Source organism: Eretmochelys imbricata, chromosome 2 (assembly GCF_965152235.1).
Source record: "Eretmochelys imbricata isolate rEreImb1 chromosome 2, rEreImb1.hap1, whole genome shotgun sequence".
In the NCBI taxonomy this organism is placed as follows: Eukaryota; Metazoa; Chordata; order Testudines; family Cheloniidae; genus Eretmochelys; species Eretmochelys imbricata.
The window spans coordinates 242,367,568-242,386,709 of NC_135573.1; the positions used below are offsets into that span (position 1 = coordinate 242,367,568).

The window sequence follows — 19,142 nt, forward strand, 5'->3', positions numbered from 1 at the left end:
ACTACTTTGAAAGTCATATTATAACAATGCACAGTATTGGAGTCCTGTAAATTTACTGATATGTGCTGAATAACTGCCAGTGAGCACATTAACACAAAACTTATTTTATCTTCTTTTAAGTCCTCATTGTCCAGACAGGTAACACAGCTAACTGTCTCCTAACTTGCTTTGCCACTGCATCACTCACAATGGGTGGGATTCTCATCCCTACCCTGGCCCGTTTACAACCTGTAAAAGGGCTAAAGTAGAATAAAGAGGCTCTAAAAGCTTATCCCAGCTGGAGGAGAATTCCTCTGGTAAAAATGAAGACAGGCTCTGACTTTACATACTTGCCACTGTTGCTGCGGCTTCACTGCTGTTGTTAGTCAAGCAAGCTTTGGTCTAGCTAGATCTTGGATATGTCTAAATATGCTGCAACCACTCCTCCCAATTGCAGTGAACACCTGCGCTTAGGAGAGCAGCCACAGAATCTCGCCCCACATTTTGACTTTACAGTTACTGCAGAACCTTGCCAAAGCCTTGAGAGAAATCCTCTTTCTCCCCCACTCATCCAAAGTGTGTTTATATAAAAAAGTGTGTGTGTGTGTATTTTTCTGGTTTTTTAAGTTTTCCTATTTTATATTCCAAAGAAGAAGAATAAAGAAACTTTGAAAAATGTGTGGTATTCATTTTTAAAAGGACTGAAAACTGATCCTTTTAAGGCTGACTGCATGCTCCCAAGGGGGTTTTATGATAGGTGTAAGAGTATAGTGCATGACAAACCATCAACTGTATGTGGGACTAAGCAGCTGCAGCAGGACAGAATGATGTAGAGCCTGAAAGATGGAATATTTTGTTATGGTAATTTGCATGTCCTTATTTCCCTTCTTACTGATGGCATTCAAAATGTTAAATAAAATTCCTACAACTTGATCTTTTTTCAGGCTTGGTTAAATGAAATTAATTTACAAACTCCAGGTGTATGGAAATTAAAGATTTCAGATAACCTCTGGATACCAGTCAGGTGATTTTCCTGTGTAAAATATCATTTCTGGCTACAGAAGCAGCTGCTTGACACTACAGTGTTGACAAGTCAGTAGTACTGTGTGTGTGCAGTATGCATGTACAGAAATTGTTTCCTGCTAGACTTGTTCAGCACCCAGGCAAATAAATAAAGAGGAGGAAAGATTAACAGGGCCCAGTTATCCTTGTGCTTGAGCCCTTCTTATCTTGAGTGCAACAGTGACTTTCAGTAAGAGATGGCTAAATAATTAGTATCAGATCTGCTGAAGGGGGTGGAGAGGGGAAACCTGGAAGTGGTCTTAGCAGCTGGTTCGTTATTGACAGCAGTTCTGGAAAATGCTATGCTGGAGACTTGCTAACTCAGGATTCCTAGGCAGAGCTACGAATATCCAGGATTGTTCTACTAAGACATGTGCCAACATATTCACCCATGTGATAAATTCTAAAGTGTGCTCAGCACGAATGTTTTAAATGGTTGAAAAATAATCACAGTAGAACTAATATGAATGCTTCAAAAAAACTGCCATCCCCTTTACTAAACTGGATTTTACTTTGTTTTATCCTCCTCTTATAGTTTAGTAAGTTAAACGGTGTTACATGGGCTACTTGCCAGACTTCACTTTGACCAAAAGGTAAAGCAGAAGACCGAAATGGTGGCATGAAAAGGCTACACACAGGGTTAAAACTGCTACTTTTATGTAGGGGAGGAAAAAGTGTTTACTAGGATTCCATTAGTGCTTCAGGTAATCCTCCGTAACATAATTGAATATCAGTGTTCTACCTTAATGTATTTTTACCAATCCCTATCGTAAATTGGAAAACTAAAGAATTTTCTTGACAGCTGTTCCTTTCTTGCCGAAAAATTCCCCTAACTACGAGTTTTGTTCTTACAGATGAGTAACCACTCCATAGGAGTTAGCTATGCTTCATATGCTTAAGAACATAAGGGCCAAGTGGCCTAAATGTTCAGAAGTGGCCCCTGATTTTGGACATTCCTCAGTTGTGGGGTGCTGCTGAACTTCAGAAACTTAAGGCTTGATTTTCATGGGTACTGAATAACCATAACTCAAACTGATGTCAGGAGTAGCTGAGGGTGCTCAGCACCTCCTAAATAATCAGGCTTCAGATTTCTAAAGTTGGGCACCCAAAATTGGAGATCACACTTGCAAATGTTGCTTGGGTACTTCTAAACATAGTAAACTAAGGTGGCTCCTAGATTTTTAAGGGCAGAAGGAACTATGATTTTTAAGGCCAGAAGGAACCGATCTCCTTATTTGAAGTGAATGGCAGTAAATAGCTTAAGATGCTGCAATTTGCCAACAGCTTAATGTGGCAAATTATAGACAATGTTTAAGGGTAAAGCAAGTATTGTTCGTGTACTCTATCGATTACTTAGTCTCTCTGGCACCAGGCTCATCTTTCTATGCTTATTAAGGCATGTTTGTAAGAGGAGTTGGCTTTGTTTGGCACCGTAATAAGTAATCTGTTTCCTAACTGACTTGCCCACATGTGCTGCAGGGAACAGGCAAGAGGACATAAGCTCTGGGTGGTTGTTTTGCTTCCCTTGTACAAAAGCTGCTTGTCACAATACAGAGGAAAACACTCCTTTCTTGCAAGTTATTTCTCTCCAAGATCATTGTTAGGTTTTAAAATTTCTACCTGTACTTATTCTCCTTCTGTGACCTGTAACCAGGAAGATTGGCACCTACAATATTGTTATTTTCTGTACAGCATTTTAATAGTTTGAGCTAGTATAGTGGCTCTCTACCTTTCCAGACTACTGTGCCTGTTTCAGGAGTCTGATTTGTCTCACTTAAAAATTACTTGCTTACAAAATCAGATATAAAAACACAAAAGTGTCACAGCACACTACTACTAAAAAATTGCTTACTTTCTTATTTTTACCATACAATTGTAAATAAATGAATTGGAATATAAATATTTTGCTTACATTTCAGTTTTTAGTATATAGAGCAGTATAAATAAGCATGAAATTTTAGTTTGTACTGACTTCACTGGTGCTTTTTGTGTAGCCTGTTGTAAAAGAAGGCAACTATCTAGATGAGTTCATATACGCCCTGGAACACCTCTGAGTACCCCCCCCCAAGGTACATGTACCCCTGGTTGAGAGCCACTGATTAGTGTTTAAACGTCTCCTGTGAGTTCAGGTATGCCAAGTAAAATTTTTCTGTACAATTTTAGTTTTTTATAATAAAACATGTCGGTTTTTACACAAAATGTGATTGTAGTTCAGGAGCTTTGTAGTTATGGCTCCTTTTTGTTGTCATATTTAGCAAACTTGTCACAGTTTCCTGAAATAGTTTTCTGGCAGTTTAGTTGCAAGGTTATCAAATGGCCAATTATGCTTCTTTTGATCTGGTTTCCTGTTGTCTCTTCACTTCAAATGTACCTTTTCAGCATAGTCACTAGCATGCTCTCTTTTATAAAGTACTTCTGCTGGGTGAATCATTTCCGTTTACCCAAACACAAACAGTGGGATCTAGAATTACTGCGATTTACTGAACTTTGTCTGGTGTAGGTAGCTGCAGAGTTTTTATTGTACCTTGTCATTAAGTGGGCTTGAAGGATCCAGCAACTGTGTTAATGTTTTTGTTTGTCTGTTTGTTTGTTTTAAACCAATTAAAATAGAGGGATGATTTCTCTGGTGTAGCAGTCTGTCTCACACCCTTCCCCAAAAAGACACTGAGATGACTTGATTTAGGATTGTGCTGAATCCCACATACCACTCCAATGCTCACCTAAGTGGGAATTTTCAGAATAAGCTGCTAACAAGGGAGGTAAGTCACCTTGTATCAGCTGTTCATGTTTTCCTCCAGCCAATTTTTATCTCAAGCATTTGCAGCAGATTCTGTTTTCCTTTCGGACTGAATTGATGATCAAGATTTTTGTTACATCTTTAATGCTTCTCCATTGTTCACTTGTCTTTTAATCTGCTATCTGTCTCAATTTACTAAGTTTGTGACTTAGGTCTGGTCTACACTACAGACCTATATCAGTGTAACTACGTTGCTAGGAGTGTGAAAAATCCACATCCCTGAGCAATGTAGTTATACCCACCTAACCCCCACTGTAGACAGCACTATGGCGGCAGGAGAGCTTCTCCCGCTCAGATAGCTTCTGCTTTTCGGGGAGGTGAGTGAAGTATGCCGACAGGAGAGACCTCTCCCATCAGTATAGAGCATCTTCATTAAAGCACTGCAGTGGCCTGGCTGCATCATTGCAGCTGCGCTGATGCAGCGTTTTAATGTAGACTTGCCCTTTGTCAAACGACTTGAGGGGAGAAAAAGATGCTTGCATTTCCTCTTCGCTGAGGGAGTGATGACTTCAGTATCTCCGCCTTCAGAAGGAAGGCAAACAGGAAGGCTTATTTTATTTTTTGCAGTACCTGACTTGGGAGGAAGGGGATTTTTGTTTTCTATGTCAAGTTGGATGTGTAGGATTTTTCCTCCCTGGAGGTCATGAAAATGCTCCACTTTACAAAGATCTTTCTCTCTTCTACTCTGGCAATACACATTCTAATCTTAGTAGTTTTAGGAGCAGTAGCATCCTAAAAATAAACCTTTTTTCCATAAGGGAAATATTTCTAAAGGAGGAATTATCCTCAGTGGAAGAAGATACAACATTTCTCTTAAGCATCTTTTGGATTCTAAAGTTTGGATCACCCTTATGCTTTGTAAGAACAAGATGATGCTGGAGGGGATTGCTTGATGGTCTTAACGTTGACTTCTACCACCTAGACTCTCTGGAACTACAGGTTCAAATCCCAGCAGGCTTTTCTCACCTCTTTATCCTTCCAAGGTGGATGGACTATGTTCCACATGCAATTATGCTGCGAGTGTGTTGTCCTGAACAAAATTTCATCTCTTTGCTATTGTGTACTTGCTGCCACTGTCCATTCCAGAAATGGATGTTTTCCAGTGCCCTGATCCTTTAATCTGATCCACACAGGTAGACTCTTGCACCCATGTGAAGCCCCACTAACTTCATTGGGATTCTGTGTGATTGCAAGGGTCTTGTCTGGATCACACTGCAGGATCCACTTCACCGGGGTACCCGTGCTTAAAGTTAGGCATGTGCTGAACTGGGGCCAGAGTTTGTAAAGCAGTTTGATTCTTTGGGATGAAAAGCAGGATTTAACTGAAATATTACTGTTGATTTATTATCTGGAATGCCCAAGGCCAACGATGACTGTGGAGGTTTATAATGCCAGTTCAAATATTGTGTGCCTGTCTCCTTAAGATTTTTTTTTTAGTATTACTTACTGGGAGAGGAATTAGAGACTACTGAGAGGCTACTGCACTTTCTTCTGTATAGATTGCCTAATCTGCTCTTTGCTCCTTTCCTGTGCAAGAGGCAGATCTTCTCCCCATCCACTTGCCCTACCAACCGGGAGACTGAGTGTCATTTTGATGTGAAATGAAAAAACTTTGTAAAGGGTGAGATATTAGAATGTAGCCGTCAGTTGTGTTTGACTCACCATTTTTAAAAGGGGAAGAGTAGCACACGCAGTAGTTCCTAAAGAAGTTACTGAGTGTTTATTGCTGTACTGGAAGTATAGCAAAGGCCTTCTTCTGCTGTTGCACGACATAACCACTTACATGCTATGTAAACTTGGGTCTCTGACATGCTGTTAGTTCTCAAGGAGATCCTGAGTCTCTAAAACCCATTGCTAGAATTGGATATGTGTTATCAGTAGTTAAGGAAGGCCCTGTGTATGCTACAGAAACAAAATTTATGAACTGTTAACAAAGTCATTTGGAGCTCAACTATGCTCTCATGTGGATTGCATAGTCTGTGTGTCTGGTGCCAAACTATACTACAATTGGGTTCAAAAACTGTGCTTACACCCCAGTAGAGACCTAGGCTAGGGCACTGTTTTTGAACCAGGTTAAAATGTGGGTCAGCCTAATAAGCTAAGGATGGCACCAGACCATGTGATAGGATGGTTATGTGCAATGGAGTTTAATAATTGGTTAAACTGGATTGTGTTTTGTAGTGAAGACGCCACCATATCAAAGTACAACTTAGGGCTTAACTACAGTTACAGCAGTGCAGCATCAAAGAAACTACCTACACCAGTGGGAGAGAGTCGCCCATTGGGATAGGTACTCCGCTTCCCCGAGAGGCAGTAGCTATGTCGATGGGAGAAGCTCTCCCATCAACATAGTGCTGTCTACACTGGGGTTAGGTCAGTATAACTATATCACCCCCACACCCCGGGCAACGTAGTTATACCGACATAAATTCATAGTGTAGACCAAGCTTCGGTACAAAGAGAGTCTCTCCTGCTACTTCTGTTCATTGAGACAACTATAAGCATCTAGCCATTCATTGAAGGGTTCGGTCATATTGTGCAGCATGCTACAAGTCACGGTATTGTGTAGTTTGACTAATTTTGGCGAGTTTCTCTCACTGACGCATAAAATCATGTTGCTTCAGTGAAGAAAACGGGTATCAGAACAGAGACCATGTTTACATTACCACTTATGCTGACAAAACTTATGTCACTCTGTGGTATGAAAAAAACACACCCCGAAGTGACATAAGTTTTGCCAGCATACGTGGCAGTGTACACAGCAGAATGGCTGCGGGAGAGCTTCTCCCAGCCGACATGGCTGCCGCCAGTCGTTGAGGTGGTTTTATTGTGTCAGTGGAGTGCTCTCTACCATCAGCATAGAGTAGTTACACAAGTGATCTTACAGTGGGACAGCTGCATCAGCACAGCTGAGCCACTATAACTCACTAATGTAGACATGGCCTAAATCACAGCCTGACGCAATGGAGAGTCCTCAGAATAGGCTTTGTCCTATCCTGTTTGAGTCAGAAACAGTCCCAGTCTTAACCTCTAGCTGTAAGTTGGCTCCTGACATACCTTTACACGCCAGTTTTGCCTACTTGTTTTTGGATGTCACCAGCCTCTACTTTCCTGGAGCTGATGGCAGATAAATAATTTGCAGTGCCTTTTGGTTTAAAAACACCGACAAAAAACAAAATCCTGCAAATCTCATTTTAACTTTTTCAGTCATTTTTAAATCAGGCCCCAGAGGGATTTATCCTTTTGCACTGACTGAACATGAAGCAGTTTACATTTTGTCTTGTCTTCTCACAACAACAACAACAACAACTGTGATACAATCTGCAAAGCTTGTGATTTTTGTCTTTTTTCAGCGAGCATCGGTCTTACAGCTGTTCTGGTTTGGGTAAGACACCTTGTGTTTAAGATTTGAACAGTTCATACAGAGAACTGTAAAAAATAAAAAACATAAACACAGAGAGAGAGAAGACAAGGTAGGTGAGGTAATATCTTTTATTGGATTGGAAGTTATGAAAGTAACAAGGTGGAATATGGTGCCAAATAGAGCAGCAGTGTTCCCTTAGAGTTACGAATGTCCTGTGACAAAACAGTTGATTTTAACAGCTCGAAAAGCTCCTGGCTGAAATGAAAGTTCTTGTTACAGCACCTGCATATTTTATAGGAACATTCTAAAATATTCAGGTGCTGTAACAAGTCTAACACATTTCTCCACTTTGTATGCCTCTTCCTTACAAATCTCATTAAATACACTCTGTTTTATATGCCAGCTCTGTCCTCTAACTAAATTTGGTAAAACGTTGATGACCCTGACCTTTCATGGAGGAAAGAGCTAAAATCCTCGCCAGCCAAAGAAATCTGCATGGACGCTTCAGAAGCACATCTTTTTGACCTGTGAAAATAGGACTCCAAAGCAATTCTTTACCCGTTCCTTCAACCCCCATTTGCTGGTTGTGGCTTGGGCCACGTCTACACTACGAAAGTACTCCGATTTTGCAGAAGTCGATTTTTGGGAACAGATTGTATAAAGTCGAGTGCATGCGTCCACACTAAGCGCATTAATTCGGCGGTGTGCGTCCACAGTACCGTGGCAAGTGTCGACGTTCCGAGCGGTGCACTGTGGGTAGCTATCCCGCAGTCCCCGCTGCCCCTTGGAATTCTGAGCTGAGCTCCCAATGCCTGATGGGGTCAAAAATTTGTCGCGGGTGGTTATGAGTAAATGTCATCACTCAATCCTCCCTCCCTCTGTGAAAGCAACAGCAGACAATCATTTCGCGCCCTTTTCCCTGGATTGCCCGAGCAGACGCCATAGCGCGGCAAGCGTGGAGCCCATTCAGCTCACCGCAGCAGTTATGACCATTGTAAACACCTCGCGCATTGTCATGCAGTTTATGCAGAACCAGCACCTGAAAAAACAGGCGAGGAGGTGTCGGCTGCGCGGTGATGAGGACCGTGGTCCCCAGCAATTTGAAGATCATGGTGTTGCTGGGGCAGGCTCATGCCATGGAACGCCGATTCTGGGCACAGGAAACAAGCATAGTGTTGCAGGTGTGGGATGATTCATAGTGGCTCCGAAACTTTCGCATGCATAAGGGCACTTTCATGGAACTTTGTGACTTGCTTTCCCCTGCCCTGAAGCGCAAGAATACCAAGATGAGAGCAGCCCCCACAGTTCACAAGTGAGTGTCAATAGCAATGCCAGACAGCTACTGGTCAGTCGATAATCAGTTTGGAGTGGGCAAATCTACTGTGGGAGTGCTGTGATGCAAGTAGCCAATGCAATCATTGGGCTGCTGCTATCAAAGGTAGAGACTCTGGGAAATGTGCAGGTCATACTAGTTGGCTTTGCTGCAATGGGATTCCCTAACTGTGGTGGGACTATAGACGGAACCTATATCCCTATCTTGCTACTGGACCACCAGGGCAGCCAGTACATAAACCACAAGGGGTACTTTTCAATGGTGCTGCAAGCACTGGTGGATCACAAGGGACGTTTCACCAACATCAGCGTGGATGGCCGGGAAAGGTTCATGGCGCTCGTGTCTTCAGGAACTCTGGTCTGTTTAAACAGCTGCAGGAAGGGACTTACTTCCCAGACCAGAATATAACTGCTGTGGATGTTGAAATGCCTATAGTTATCGTTGCCCTGGCTCATGAAGCTGTACACAGGCACCCTGGACAGTAGTAAGGAGCTGTTCAACTATAGGCTGAGCAAGTGCAGAATGGTGGTAGAATGTGCATTTGGACGTTTAAAGGGTCGCTGGCACAGTTTACTGACTCGCTCAGACCTCAGCAAAACCAATATTCCCATTGTTATTGCTGCTTGCTGTGTGCTCCACAATCTCTGTGAGAGTAAGGGGGAGACATTTATGGTGGGGTGGGAGGTTAAGGCAAATCGTCTGGCTGCTGAATACGCGCAGCCAGACACCAGGGCGGTTAGAAGAGCACAGCAGGAAGTGCTGCGCATCAGAGAAGCTTTGAAAACCAGTTTCATGCCTGCTTGCGAAAGAAATAAAGTCACTATCGTTTAAAAAACATGTATTCTTTATTAATTGATTATAAAAATAGGGAGATAACTCACAAGGTAGCCCAGGTGGGGTGTGGGAGGAGGTAGGAAAAGGCCACTTTAAAACTTGTTGAATGCCAGCCTTCTGTTGCTTGGGCTGTCCACTAAGGTGGAGTGGTTGGGTGCCCAGAGCCGCCTCCCCCCCGTGTTCTTGGGCATCTGGGTGAGGAGGCGATGGAACTTGGGGAGGAGGGAGGGCGGTTAAACAGGGGCTGCAGCAGCAGTCTGTGATCCTGCTGCCATTCATGAACCTCCACCAGGCGCCAGAGCATGTCCGTTTGATCCCAGCATTGCATCATGCCTCCTCTGATCTTTCTGCCGCCACCTCTCCCTCACGTTCATCAGCCACTGTCCTGTACTCTGCTATTGTGTCCCTCCACACATTCTGCTGAGCTCTGCCAGTGCCGGACGACTGCATGAGCTCAGAGAACGTCATCGCAAGTGTGGTTTTTTTTTTTTTTGCCGCCTTATCTGAGATAGCCTTTGGGACGGAGGAGGGAGGCTTGAAACATTTGCAGTTGCTGGGGGAAAAAAGGGAGTGCAGTATTTAAAAAGATACATTTACAGAGCAATGGCTATACTCTTTCACGGTGAATAACACTATTCAAATTACATAGCACATTTGATTTTGGTACAAGGTCGCATTTTGCATCTTATACTGGCCATGAATGCATCCCAAGTTCTCAGGGCTACTCAATGGTTAAAAAATGCTTGCTTTTATAACATGTATTATATTTTAAAAGGTACACTCCCCAGAGTTCCCTTCTCCGGCTTCGTTGGCTTGGGAGGGTATTTCAGTCAGGGTGATAAAAAGGATCGTGGCTGTCGGGGAGAACGGTGTGCTGTGTGCCCTCCTCAAGCTCCTCCTGCTCCTCCTCCTCATTTTCCGCATCCGCAAAATCCTCAGGCATGGCGGAGAGTACCCCATCATCGGAGTCCACGGACTGGGGTGGGGTAGTGGTGGCAGCCCCCCCTAGAACTGCATGCAGCTCAGCGTAGAAGCGGCATGTCTGGGGCTCTGTCCCGGAGCGTCCATTTGATTCTTTGGTTTTCTGGTGTGTTTGTCTGAGCTCCTTAAGTTTCATGCGGCACTGTGTTGACTCCCTGCTGTAGCCTCTGTCCCTCATGGCCTCGGAGATTTTTTGAAATGTTTTGGCATTTCGTCTTTTGGAACGTAGTTCTGATAGCACGGATTCCTCTCCCCATACAGCGATCAGATCCGGTACTTACCGTTTGGTCCATGCTGGAGCTCTTTTTCGATTCTGGGACTGCATGGTCACCTGTGCTGATGAGCTCGCCTGGTCAAACAGGAAATGAGATTCAAAGGTTCCCGGGGCTTTTCCTGTACACTTGGCCAGTGCATCAGAGTTCAGAGCGCTGTCCAGAGCGGTCACAATGGTGCACTGTGGGGTAGCTCCCAGAGGCCAATACCTTCAAATTGCATCCACACTAACCCTAATTCGAAACGGCGATGTCGATTTCAGCGCTAATCCCGTCGTCGGGGAGGAGTACAGAAATCGGTTTTAAGAGCCCTTTATGTAAAAAAAAAAATGGCTTCGTTGTGTTGATGGGTGCAGGGTTAATTTGATTTAATGCTGCTAAATCCGACATAAACTCGTAGTGTAGACCAGGCCTTAGAAAAGAACCTAATGCTATTTGAGGTCTTCCTTTAGCTGTAGGGCCTAGGTTTCAGTTTCTGGAGATATGTGGTATTTTATTATAGAGAGGGAGGGGCTAGCCTCCCCACAATTGAGATAGCAACTACTGTCCCATTAATGTGCTGATTTCAGTCCAGTTTTACCCCTTGCTCTCCCCTTTCTGCAAGTCATGCTATCATAATTTAAATGTTTAGGAATCTGGTTTATCTTCGACCTAAAGCAGATCTATTTCTTAGTAATCTACTGTGCAGAGCTTCGGACAAGCATCACCAGTAGTGCTACTGGTCCCCTCCTAACATCCTGTACATCAGTAAGTAAAAAATTGAAGTACCACATCTAGAACTGTTCCCTAAGCGGACTCAGAGTTCCCTCTTTCTTCATCCCTTTGATCTTGGCATTTTCTTAAAGATGGGTTGGGACACTGCTTCATTTTACATACCTTATGGTGAGCTGTCATATACTTCTGGATGGTTAAAAGCTAGAAATCAAGCTTCAACAATCAATTGCTGCCTGGAATATGAACCTTGTTCTTCATTATCTTTGTCTTCACTGCTTTGTCTGTAGGTCAGTCTCCCTGTTTTGTCTTTAAATACTAGAAGCTGCTACTTTAGCACCTAGCGCTGGAGCTCACTGCCCAGTTTAGGCTATTTTTCTTTCCTGATACTCCTCAATGTTTTCTTTTAAGACTGTACCCAAAATTAACTCTGTGTTTTACATGGTCATACTTTCCACCTGTCTACCCTCCTGCCTTCCCAAAAGAGTGGCTTTGACAAACCCTAGATGTGGTTAGGACCTCGTAGTTCCACCTCCATGTAACACCAGAATTTAGGGTTACTAAATCGCTCTTTGTGGGTCTTTCAAGGCCACAAGAAGGGACAAAGTGCCTACTAGATCTGTTAATCTAGGCGAATACTGTGCTCATCTCCGTGGATCTGAGCCCTTGACTAAATGGATCTGACTATGCACTGAATTGTGTTTATATAGCCAAAGGGCATCCATGTCCTCTGCTTGAGACAACTTGTTCCTCTGGCAGGCTGAAGTACTCCTGCTGAGAGACTGTCTTGTTTTAGGAAGCCACCTGATGATCTGCTGGCACATTTATCATTTATGATATTAGGGTGAGTGGCTTCTCACCGATTCATTGGGACCGTAGCAGTTCGATGTTACTTTTAATTGAAACGCTTTTGGCACCTTTTTGATAAAACCCATGTTTTCCATGGGTGTTTAATTTCACCATGAAATGAGTTATGTGCTGAAATAGCAGAGAGAGTCTCAGCTCAGGAACGAATTGTTATCAGGGCAGATTACAGGTTCTTCCACTATATGTAAGTGTGAATCCCACTGTGAGTAAGCTTTCGTCTTGTGTACAAGATCAGAATTTTTTGAATAGCAGCATCCTTCAGGGTCATGCCTGCACCCCTGTGCTCCTGTATGAAAGGAGAGAGGGCTAGGGTGGTCACGATCTCCCTTATCACCTGTGGCAGCAAGATGGAACCCTGTGAGTGTCTGACCTGCTAGGTCTTTTTGCCTTTGGCTAAATTTCTTCACACTCTTCATAAAGCCTTCAGAACTCTTCTGATTCTTTGGCACACAGCCTCCATGAGTGATATTGACCTATCTGGATGGAATATTTACAGGACAAACTTCCCCACACAGGGCTTCTCAACATGGCAGATTAGAAACCTGCAGGCTTCAAGCTCTACCCATCCTGTGATGGGCTAATGACATTGAAAGATGGACAAAGCAGATGCCTCTTCAGCTTAGGGAGATTCCTGTATACCAAGACGTTGCTCATTGTGCCTTTCGTTCTCCATAATAATGCATAAGTCATGAGACGCTCAGTTGAAGCCTCACCTCCTTGGAGCAATCTATGAAGGTCTCTTTGGATCCAAAGGGGATGAGTGCCAGTGTCCAGGCAGCAGACAAGCCAGCTTCATCCCGTGCCCGGCCTAGTAGGCAGGTGACTGTAAAAAGAAGATGAGGAGAGACCTGGCATTAGTGCCACTACCAAAGTTGGCACCATAAACACCCCTGGAACTGAAGCCGATGCCAGCACTGAAGTCCAGCTCTGAGAGGCACATAAGCAGATGCCAAACAGAGCTTTGTGTCTCTCATAAAGACAGGCCACCTAAGGTCTCAGGGGAAAAGCCACCAAGCCCCTCATGGTGTCAGGGGCTGGTGATAAGCAGCAGCCTGTGGCACAGAAAGAGTCTTCTCCAGCACTGATCTGAGCTCTGGCATTGCAGCCTGTACCACTGGGGAAACCTGCTGATACTGATGCAAGATACCTGCTGATACTGATGCAAACCCTTGTACTGAGAGTGCGGTATACCGTGGCACCACCCACAGAGGTGGTTTGTGCCTCTTCTCAGTCACCAGGACATATGTTCTTGCCATCTTCAAGCAAAGGACACTCTCTGGAACCTGTGGTCAGTATCACTGATGTCTGCCAGCTCTTCCTCTGGGCTCAGTCACCTGTGCAGCAGGAATGGCATTGGACTGGCTGATACCGAACAACCCAGCCATACTGCTACAGCATGTGCCGTGGCTCTGTTGGACCTACTGGGGTCTTGCCTCACCTGCCTCTAGGAGCTGCTCTCCAGCAGATTTGAGGAAGAGGTCACTCCTATCTGCTTTTCTGGCCAGATCACCAGGAAGACCCAGACCCTGGGACAGAGCAACAGCAGCATCCTATTTCACTATCAAAGGAGCTGTTACCTTTGTCAGCCAGTGAGGCAGTGCCTTTGGCACCGATTACTCCATGTCATTTCAAGAGCTCCTTATAAGAATCCTGAGACTCTAGAGTTGGAGACTTTAGTCTTGGAGAAATCTCAAAGGTTTTTGACATTTGACAATCCCTAGCTCGACCAGATAAATCCTTCCTATAAATGAGGGGCTGTTCAACCCAGCCAAGGCCTTGTGGCAGACACAATACCAACTGTAAAACAGGTAGAGAAATGGTGCTAGGTCCCTCAATCTGCGTTTGAATATGTTTCTGCCCCCCACCCCAACCCGGGTTGTTTTGGCAAAATACAAACATTTTAAATCAAACAAAAGTACTTCTAAGGCTAAGGACCCAAAGGGGCTTGAGCTGTCTGGGAGAAAATCTTACTGCTCTATCTCTTTACAACTGAGTGGCAAATTCCAAAGCCTTACTGGCCAAATACAACTTTTTTGACTTGGGACAGAGTGAAAACCATTTCTCTCAACTCCTGCATGACTGGAAGGAGGAACTCTGGGATATAATCAAGAAAGGCCAATTGGTGGCCAAGATGGCTTTACAGGCAGCACTTGGAAACCTTTGACACTGCAGCCAGATTTATGGCCACAGTGGTGACTGTTCAGAGCATCATGGCTCCAAGCATAAGGCATCCCTAGGGTTGTATAGGCCACAATCAAGGACCGGCCCTTTGAGAGCGTGGAATTATTCAGCAAGCACACTGACAGTGCTCTTCACTCTCTAAAAGATTCAAAGGCCTCTATACCCTCCCTGGGGATTTACTCTCTGGCCCCCATGCCACAAGCCATACGTCCTCAACCCCAGTGCCATCCTATGACTTCTGGCAAGCTGAGGACCATACTACGAAGAAGTTGAGCTACAATAGGGGTTGCCAGTCTTCCTTCTCCTCTGCGGTGCATCCTGTCTCTCTGGCATGTCAACAAATTTGATAGGACTGTTTGGAGCCACAACAGATCCACTTCTGAGGGCACCACTTTCGGAAGCACACTTCCCCATTCCACTGGATGTAGTCTGCCACAACATTGGATGAATAGGTGTTAGGGATCATGGCCTATTGCCTGGGCTGTTGTCCTTCGCTCAAGTTGTAGAGAACTCCCTTGCCTCTGCAGTTGTTAAGGCTTGTCTACACATGGGTTATTTAGGAATAGGTATTCCCCTTTCAATTCACACCCTATCTTGTTCCTGGATAACTTTAATGTGTAGCCAAGTAGAGCTGGCCAACAAACTGTTCTCCTGTCTTATGAAAACTCTTGAGATTTTGAAAAATTTCCTGATCTGCGTCAGGTCAGAACTGAGACCTTCTGATGTTTTTCACAAAAAGAGGGAGAGCAAGACTCACCCTGGAACAGTCAATAGCCTAGTAGTTAGGGCACTCACATGGGGTGTGTGAGACCCAGGTTCAGGTCCCAGCTCTGCCTGAGTCAGACGCTGATTTAAATGTGAATCTCTCACATCCCAGGTGAGTGCCCTAACCAGTAGGCTATTGGCTATTCTGGGGCAAAGCTCTCTTTCTCTCTCTCTCCCCCTTTGTTTTTTCCAAAAATTGCAAACCTTTCCTGACAAAAGTTTAGTAGAAACTGTTACATTCTCACTTAAAGTTGTGCTTTCAATAAATCACCATTTTCCAACAAAAAAGTTTAATCCAAAAATTCCAAACCAGCTCTGTAGACAAGCCCTTAGCTTATTGGCGAGGCTCTGTGCCTTCCAATGACCTCTTGCATAGACCAGGATGACAAAATGTGGAACCAAATGTGTCTTTCCAAAGAGGGAGTTGGGAAAGACAGGGAATCCATTCTTTGGCATAGCAGTGGGGTCAGATGGCATTGCAGACTTGGAATTGGAAATGTTGCTCTCTCTTTTATGGGTCCGATGTTCATATATGCAGAATAGTGGGTTCCTGTATGGTACTTTCAGAAATGTTGTGCTTACCAGCGCCATGCTAGGGCTTTGGTTTAGTACTTACTCAGATTAAATGTAAATACTGTTTACTTGTGTAAGCATAAAGTGATGGTGGTGTTATGACATTGCTTTTCGTTGTTACTTATTACAGTAGAAAAGTCTACTGATTGTATTTAGTTATTCCAATCCTATTTATCTTAAATTTTATAACAAAAATGTTCTTTGACATTTAAAAAGTATAATTGGATTTTTCAAAGTCTTTTGTTTTGGGGGTGGGGTTATGATAGTATTCTGTCTGTACATGTTCATTTTGTTCAGATACCAAATAAGAGCCACTGCGAATGAATCTGACTTACTCTGGTTTTATTCCTGTCAGAAGTGAACATCATGGTTGTGAAATGTACTGAAGAACCTAATATAGAACTATGAAATAGCAGATGATGGGACAGAAGTTGTAAATCACGTGAAGCTTAGTCATTTCTTCCACATCCCGCAGTACCAGATAGTAGTAGTATATTTTACCATGTTATCACACTGAGTGCTTTCACTTTTTTTACCTCATGTGTTACATATGTTAATAGCTTGGGTATAGATGGATTAAAAGTTCTCAAATTAATGCCAAGTGTATTTCTGAACTCCCAGGTGATAACCTTTCCATAGTTAAGGTTGCAGGTAATTTTCTGCTGTATACCAGATTTTGCACCCTTTCCAAGAAAATGTAAAGCAACCTGAAAATTTATGGGTGAAGTCAGGGGCCTGGATAGAGTTGTGGGGAAGCTGCAAAATCATTTGAACAAAGACGTCCCAAGATGTGCATTATAAAAACCTGATCTGTTTCAAAGTTGCAAAAGTCTTCTAATGCTTTTGCCCAGACATAGGGAAAAAACAGGAACAGAAATGCATACAGTTTTTATCACTGGAGTCGAGTTAGTGCATGTTACCAAAGAAGGTCCAGAACTTAAATGGGAAAAGTTACTAGACCTTAATTTTAGAACTAGAGTGAGATAACAGAGTGCTGGTGATGCATTTATAGATCACAGGCACATTGCATAGACTAGATCTGGAAAGGAGCACTGAGATGGGAGTCAGGATACCATGGGCCAGGTCCTCAGCTGCTACAAATCGGCATAGCTCCATTGATTCAGTTGTCTCTCTGATATTGCTGACCCAAATCTCTTCCACTTAGTCACAGTGCCAGGCAGAGAGAACAGGCCAGGGAAAACCAGTGGAAAGTCGTTAACTGAGGGCTGATAATGGAGATGGTTAAAATTTTTCTTTAGGGAGGCAAAGTGTAAGCTACTTTTTACCAGCTAATGGAAGGGCCGTTGGTGAAGGCCTTTCTTGAGCTTGGCATTCTTGCTAGCTATCACTCAGTTTCAGACTGGCTCCCTGTGGCCACTGCTCTCCGCCAAGTCCGAGTGCTGCTCAGATAGTGGTGAATCAGGGCTGAAGTTTTGTAGGAAGCAAATTTTCTAATTAAAGGAAAAATTCATTTTTGTTTTCATATGTTTTATCTAGTGTTCCTCAGACTGACTAACTTATATTTTCTCATACTTTTAAAATGTTTTGTGGGGGCATTTTTGCTCTAAGCCTTCTGTTCGCCAAGGTATTTTCCCCTTGATTTTCCCTTTCTCCCCCATTGTATAATCTTCAGTGCTTTATTCTTCTTTCCTCTCTCAAACTCTCCCCATTACCTGTTTCATGTCCATTTCTAAATCCCCTTTTGTCCTCTCCTTTCCATTGATGCACACTCTCCTGTTCTTTTTGAAATGAGGACCAGAGTGCAGAACTTGCTCATGTTTGCTTTCTAAATGTGGATGCTGAAAGTGTTTGGGAAGGCAGGTGGGGTGACACAGAATGAATTCTCGGGTAGGTGTTTAGATCACTTGTGGCTTTTTGTGCTTTTAAGAAAGAACCATTGGGTGGGGAAGGGATCATTTTGATTTTTATATAGGATTGTTTTTGACATTTCTAAATTTCTTCGAGACATGATCAACTTTGAGAGAGTGATTTCTCTCTCTCTCAGCTACTTCTTAATTGTGATGTCTCCTTGGAAAAAGATCTTTGTATTATATAATTGCTATTATTCTTTTGCATGTTATTTCCTAGCATCCTCCTGGGCAACTGAGGAGGAAATACAGTTCCTGCTCCACTATTTTCCTGGATGACAGCACAGTCAGTCAACCAAACCTCAAGTATACAATTAAATGGTGGGTGATGTTAAATTCTTTGACTTAAACATATATTTAATTATTTCTGAACAACTGCTAAGCAGGCACTGCAGAGACCAAGCTACAAAATAGTGGGGGTTTTGTGTGTGTGCAGAGGTAATGGCTGGGATTTTCTAAAGGTTGTTTTTTTTTTTTTTTTGTAATAAAGATTTTTGATGCTCAGCTCCTTCTAGGGTCATGCCATAACTATCCGCACTGCACATGTTCTCACAAGAATGGAGTGATCAGGGATTTCAGTTGTACTCGTGATGAGTGAACCAGCCTCAGATTGGTTGGTTTGCTTTGGATGAGCACCCGAAAGTTAAGATACCTATTTGTTTATCCAGTACTTGTGAAATCCGATGAGATTTCCAGAACTTCCTGCTTCTTTCGGGGTTGAAAATACAGTACTTCCAGATTTGGCTTCCACATTCAGTGCAGGCAAGTACTACACAGCAATGAACTGACAATGGGCAGCCTTGTGTAGGGAGTGCGCCTCTGGCTCGTCTTCACGTGGATTCTCAGCACAGCTAGGTTAGTTACCGTCTTTGCTAGAAAACTTTTACGTTTAGATCATGTGGAAATGCAGCTGGTGTTTGGAGCATTGTTCTTTCCTCTACGTTCTGTACAGTGGAGGGAAAATGGGAGACTAGATGGCCAAGCACCTTACATTCTTTAAAAATTTAAAAAGAAAAGAAAAAGTTGCTATTTGAATCCTGCTCAGATTCCAATCATCCGTAGTATCTCTATTGTTGGGTATACCCATTTAATGTAAAGTGTGTTAAATCATGATCCATGCTGCAAAGGTATTTACATAACAGACCAGACATTCAGATGAGTATATAGCATTGGTAGTCACTAACGCGTTTTCCATGTCTGTAAAAAGGCAGTTGCCTTATGCTGCCCTTGTGTTTTTTTTTTTTAATTTTTTTATTAAAAATATCATTAGAAGAACCAGAGGACAAAGGGGCAGCATATAGGCCACTTCCAGTTCCTAAATGTTGCTGAGCTAGGTCCCAGCCCTTCCTCAGTTTTTGGGCCACTCTAGTAGTGCCAAGGGATTTAAAGCAGCCTCCTAGATAAACTTGAGGATTCCCCTAGTTTAGAGGTATCCTCAGATGGCATAGGACTGGCTCCCCAGTGTAGGGGAAGGACTGTGTCAGGGACAGGAGGGCGCAGGGCCAGAGCAATGTGCAGTTTGGTAGTTCAGGTGGGAGGAGTGACTCCTTTAGAG

General features: G+C 43.4%; 1 protein-coding gene across 4 annotated transcripts in view; it reads left to right on the top strand.

Annotated features, from left to right (window-relative positions):
• Window positions 1–19,142, top strand: part of CCNY (cyclin Y) — a 224,634-nt gene that overhangs the window by 149,055 nt on the left and 56,437 nt on the right. For all 4 annotated transcript variants that reach the window (XM_077808317.1, XM_077808318.1, XM_077808319.1 and 1 more), the window contains one exon: window positions 17,808–17,908. In XM_077808317.1, the coding sequence (XP_077664443.1) occupies window positions 17,808–17,908 (101 nt within the window). The remainder of the gene's footprint in view (window positions 1–17,807; window positions 17,909–19,142) is intronic.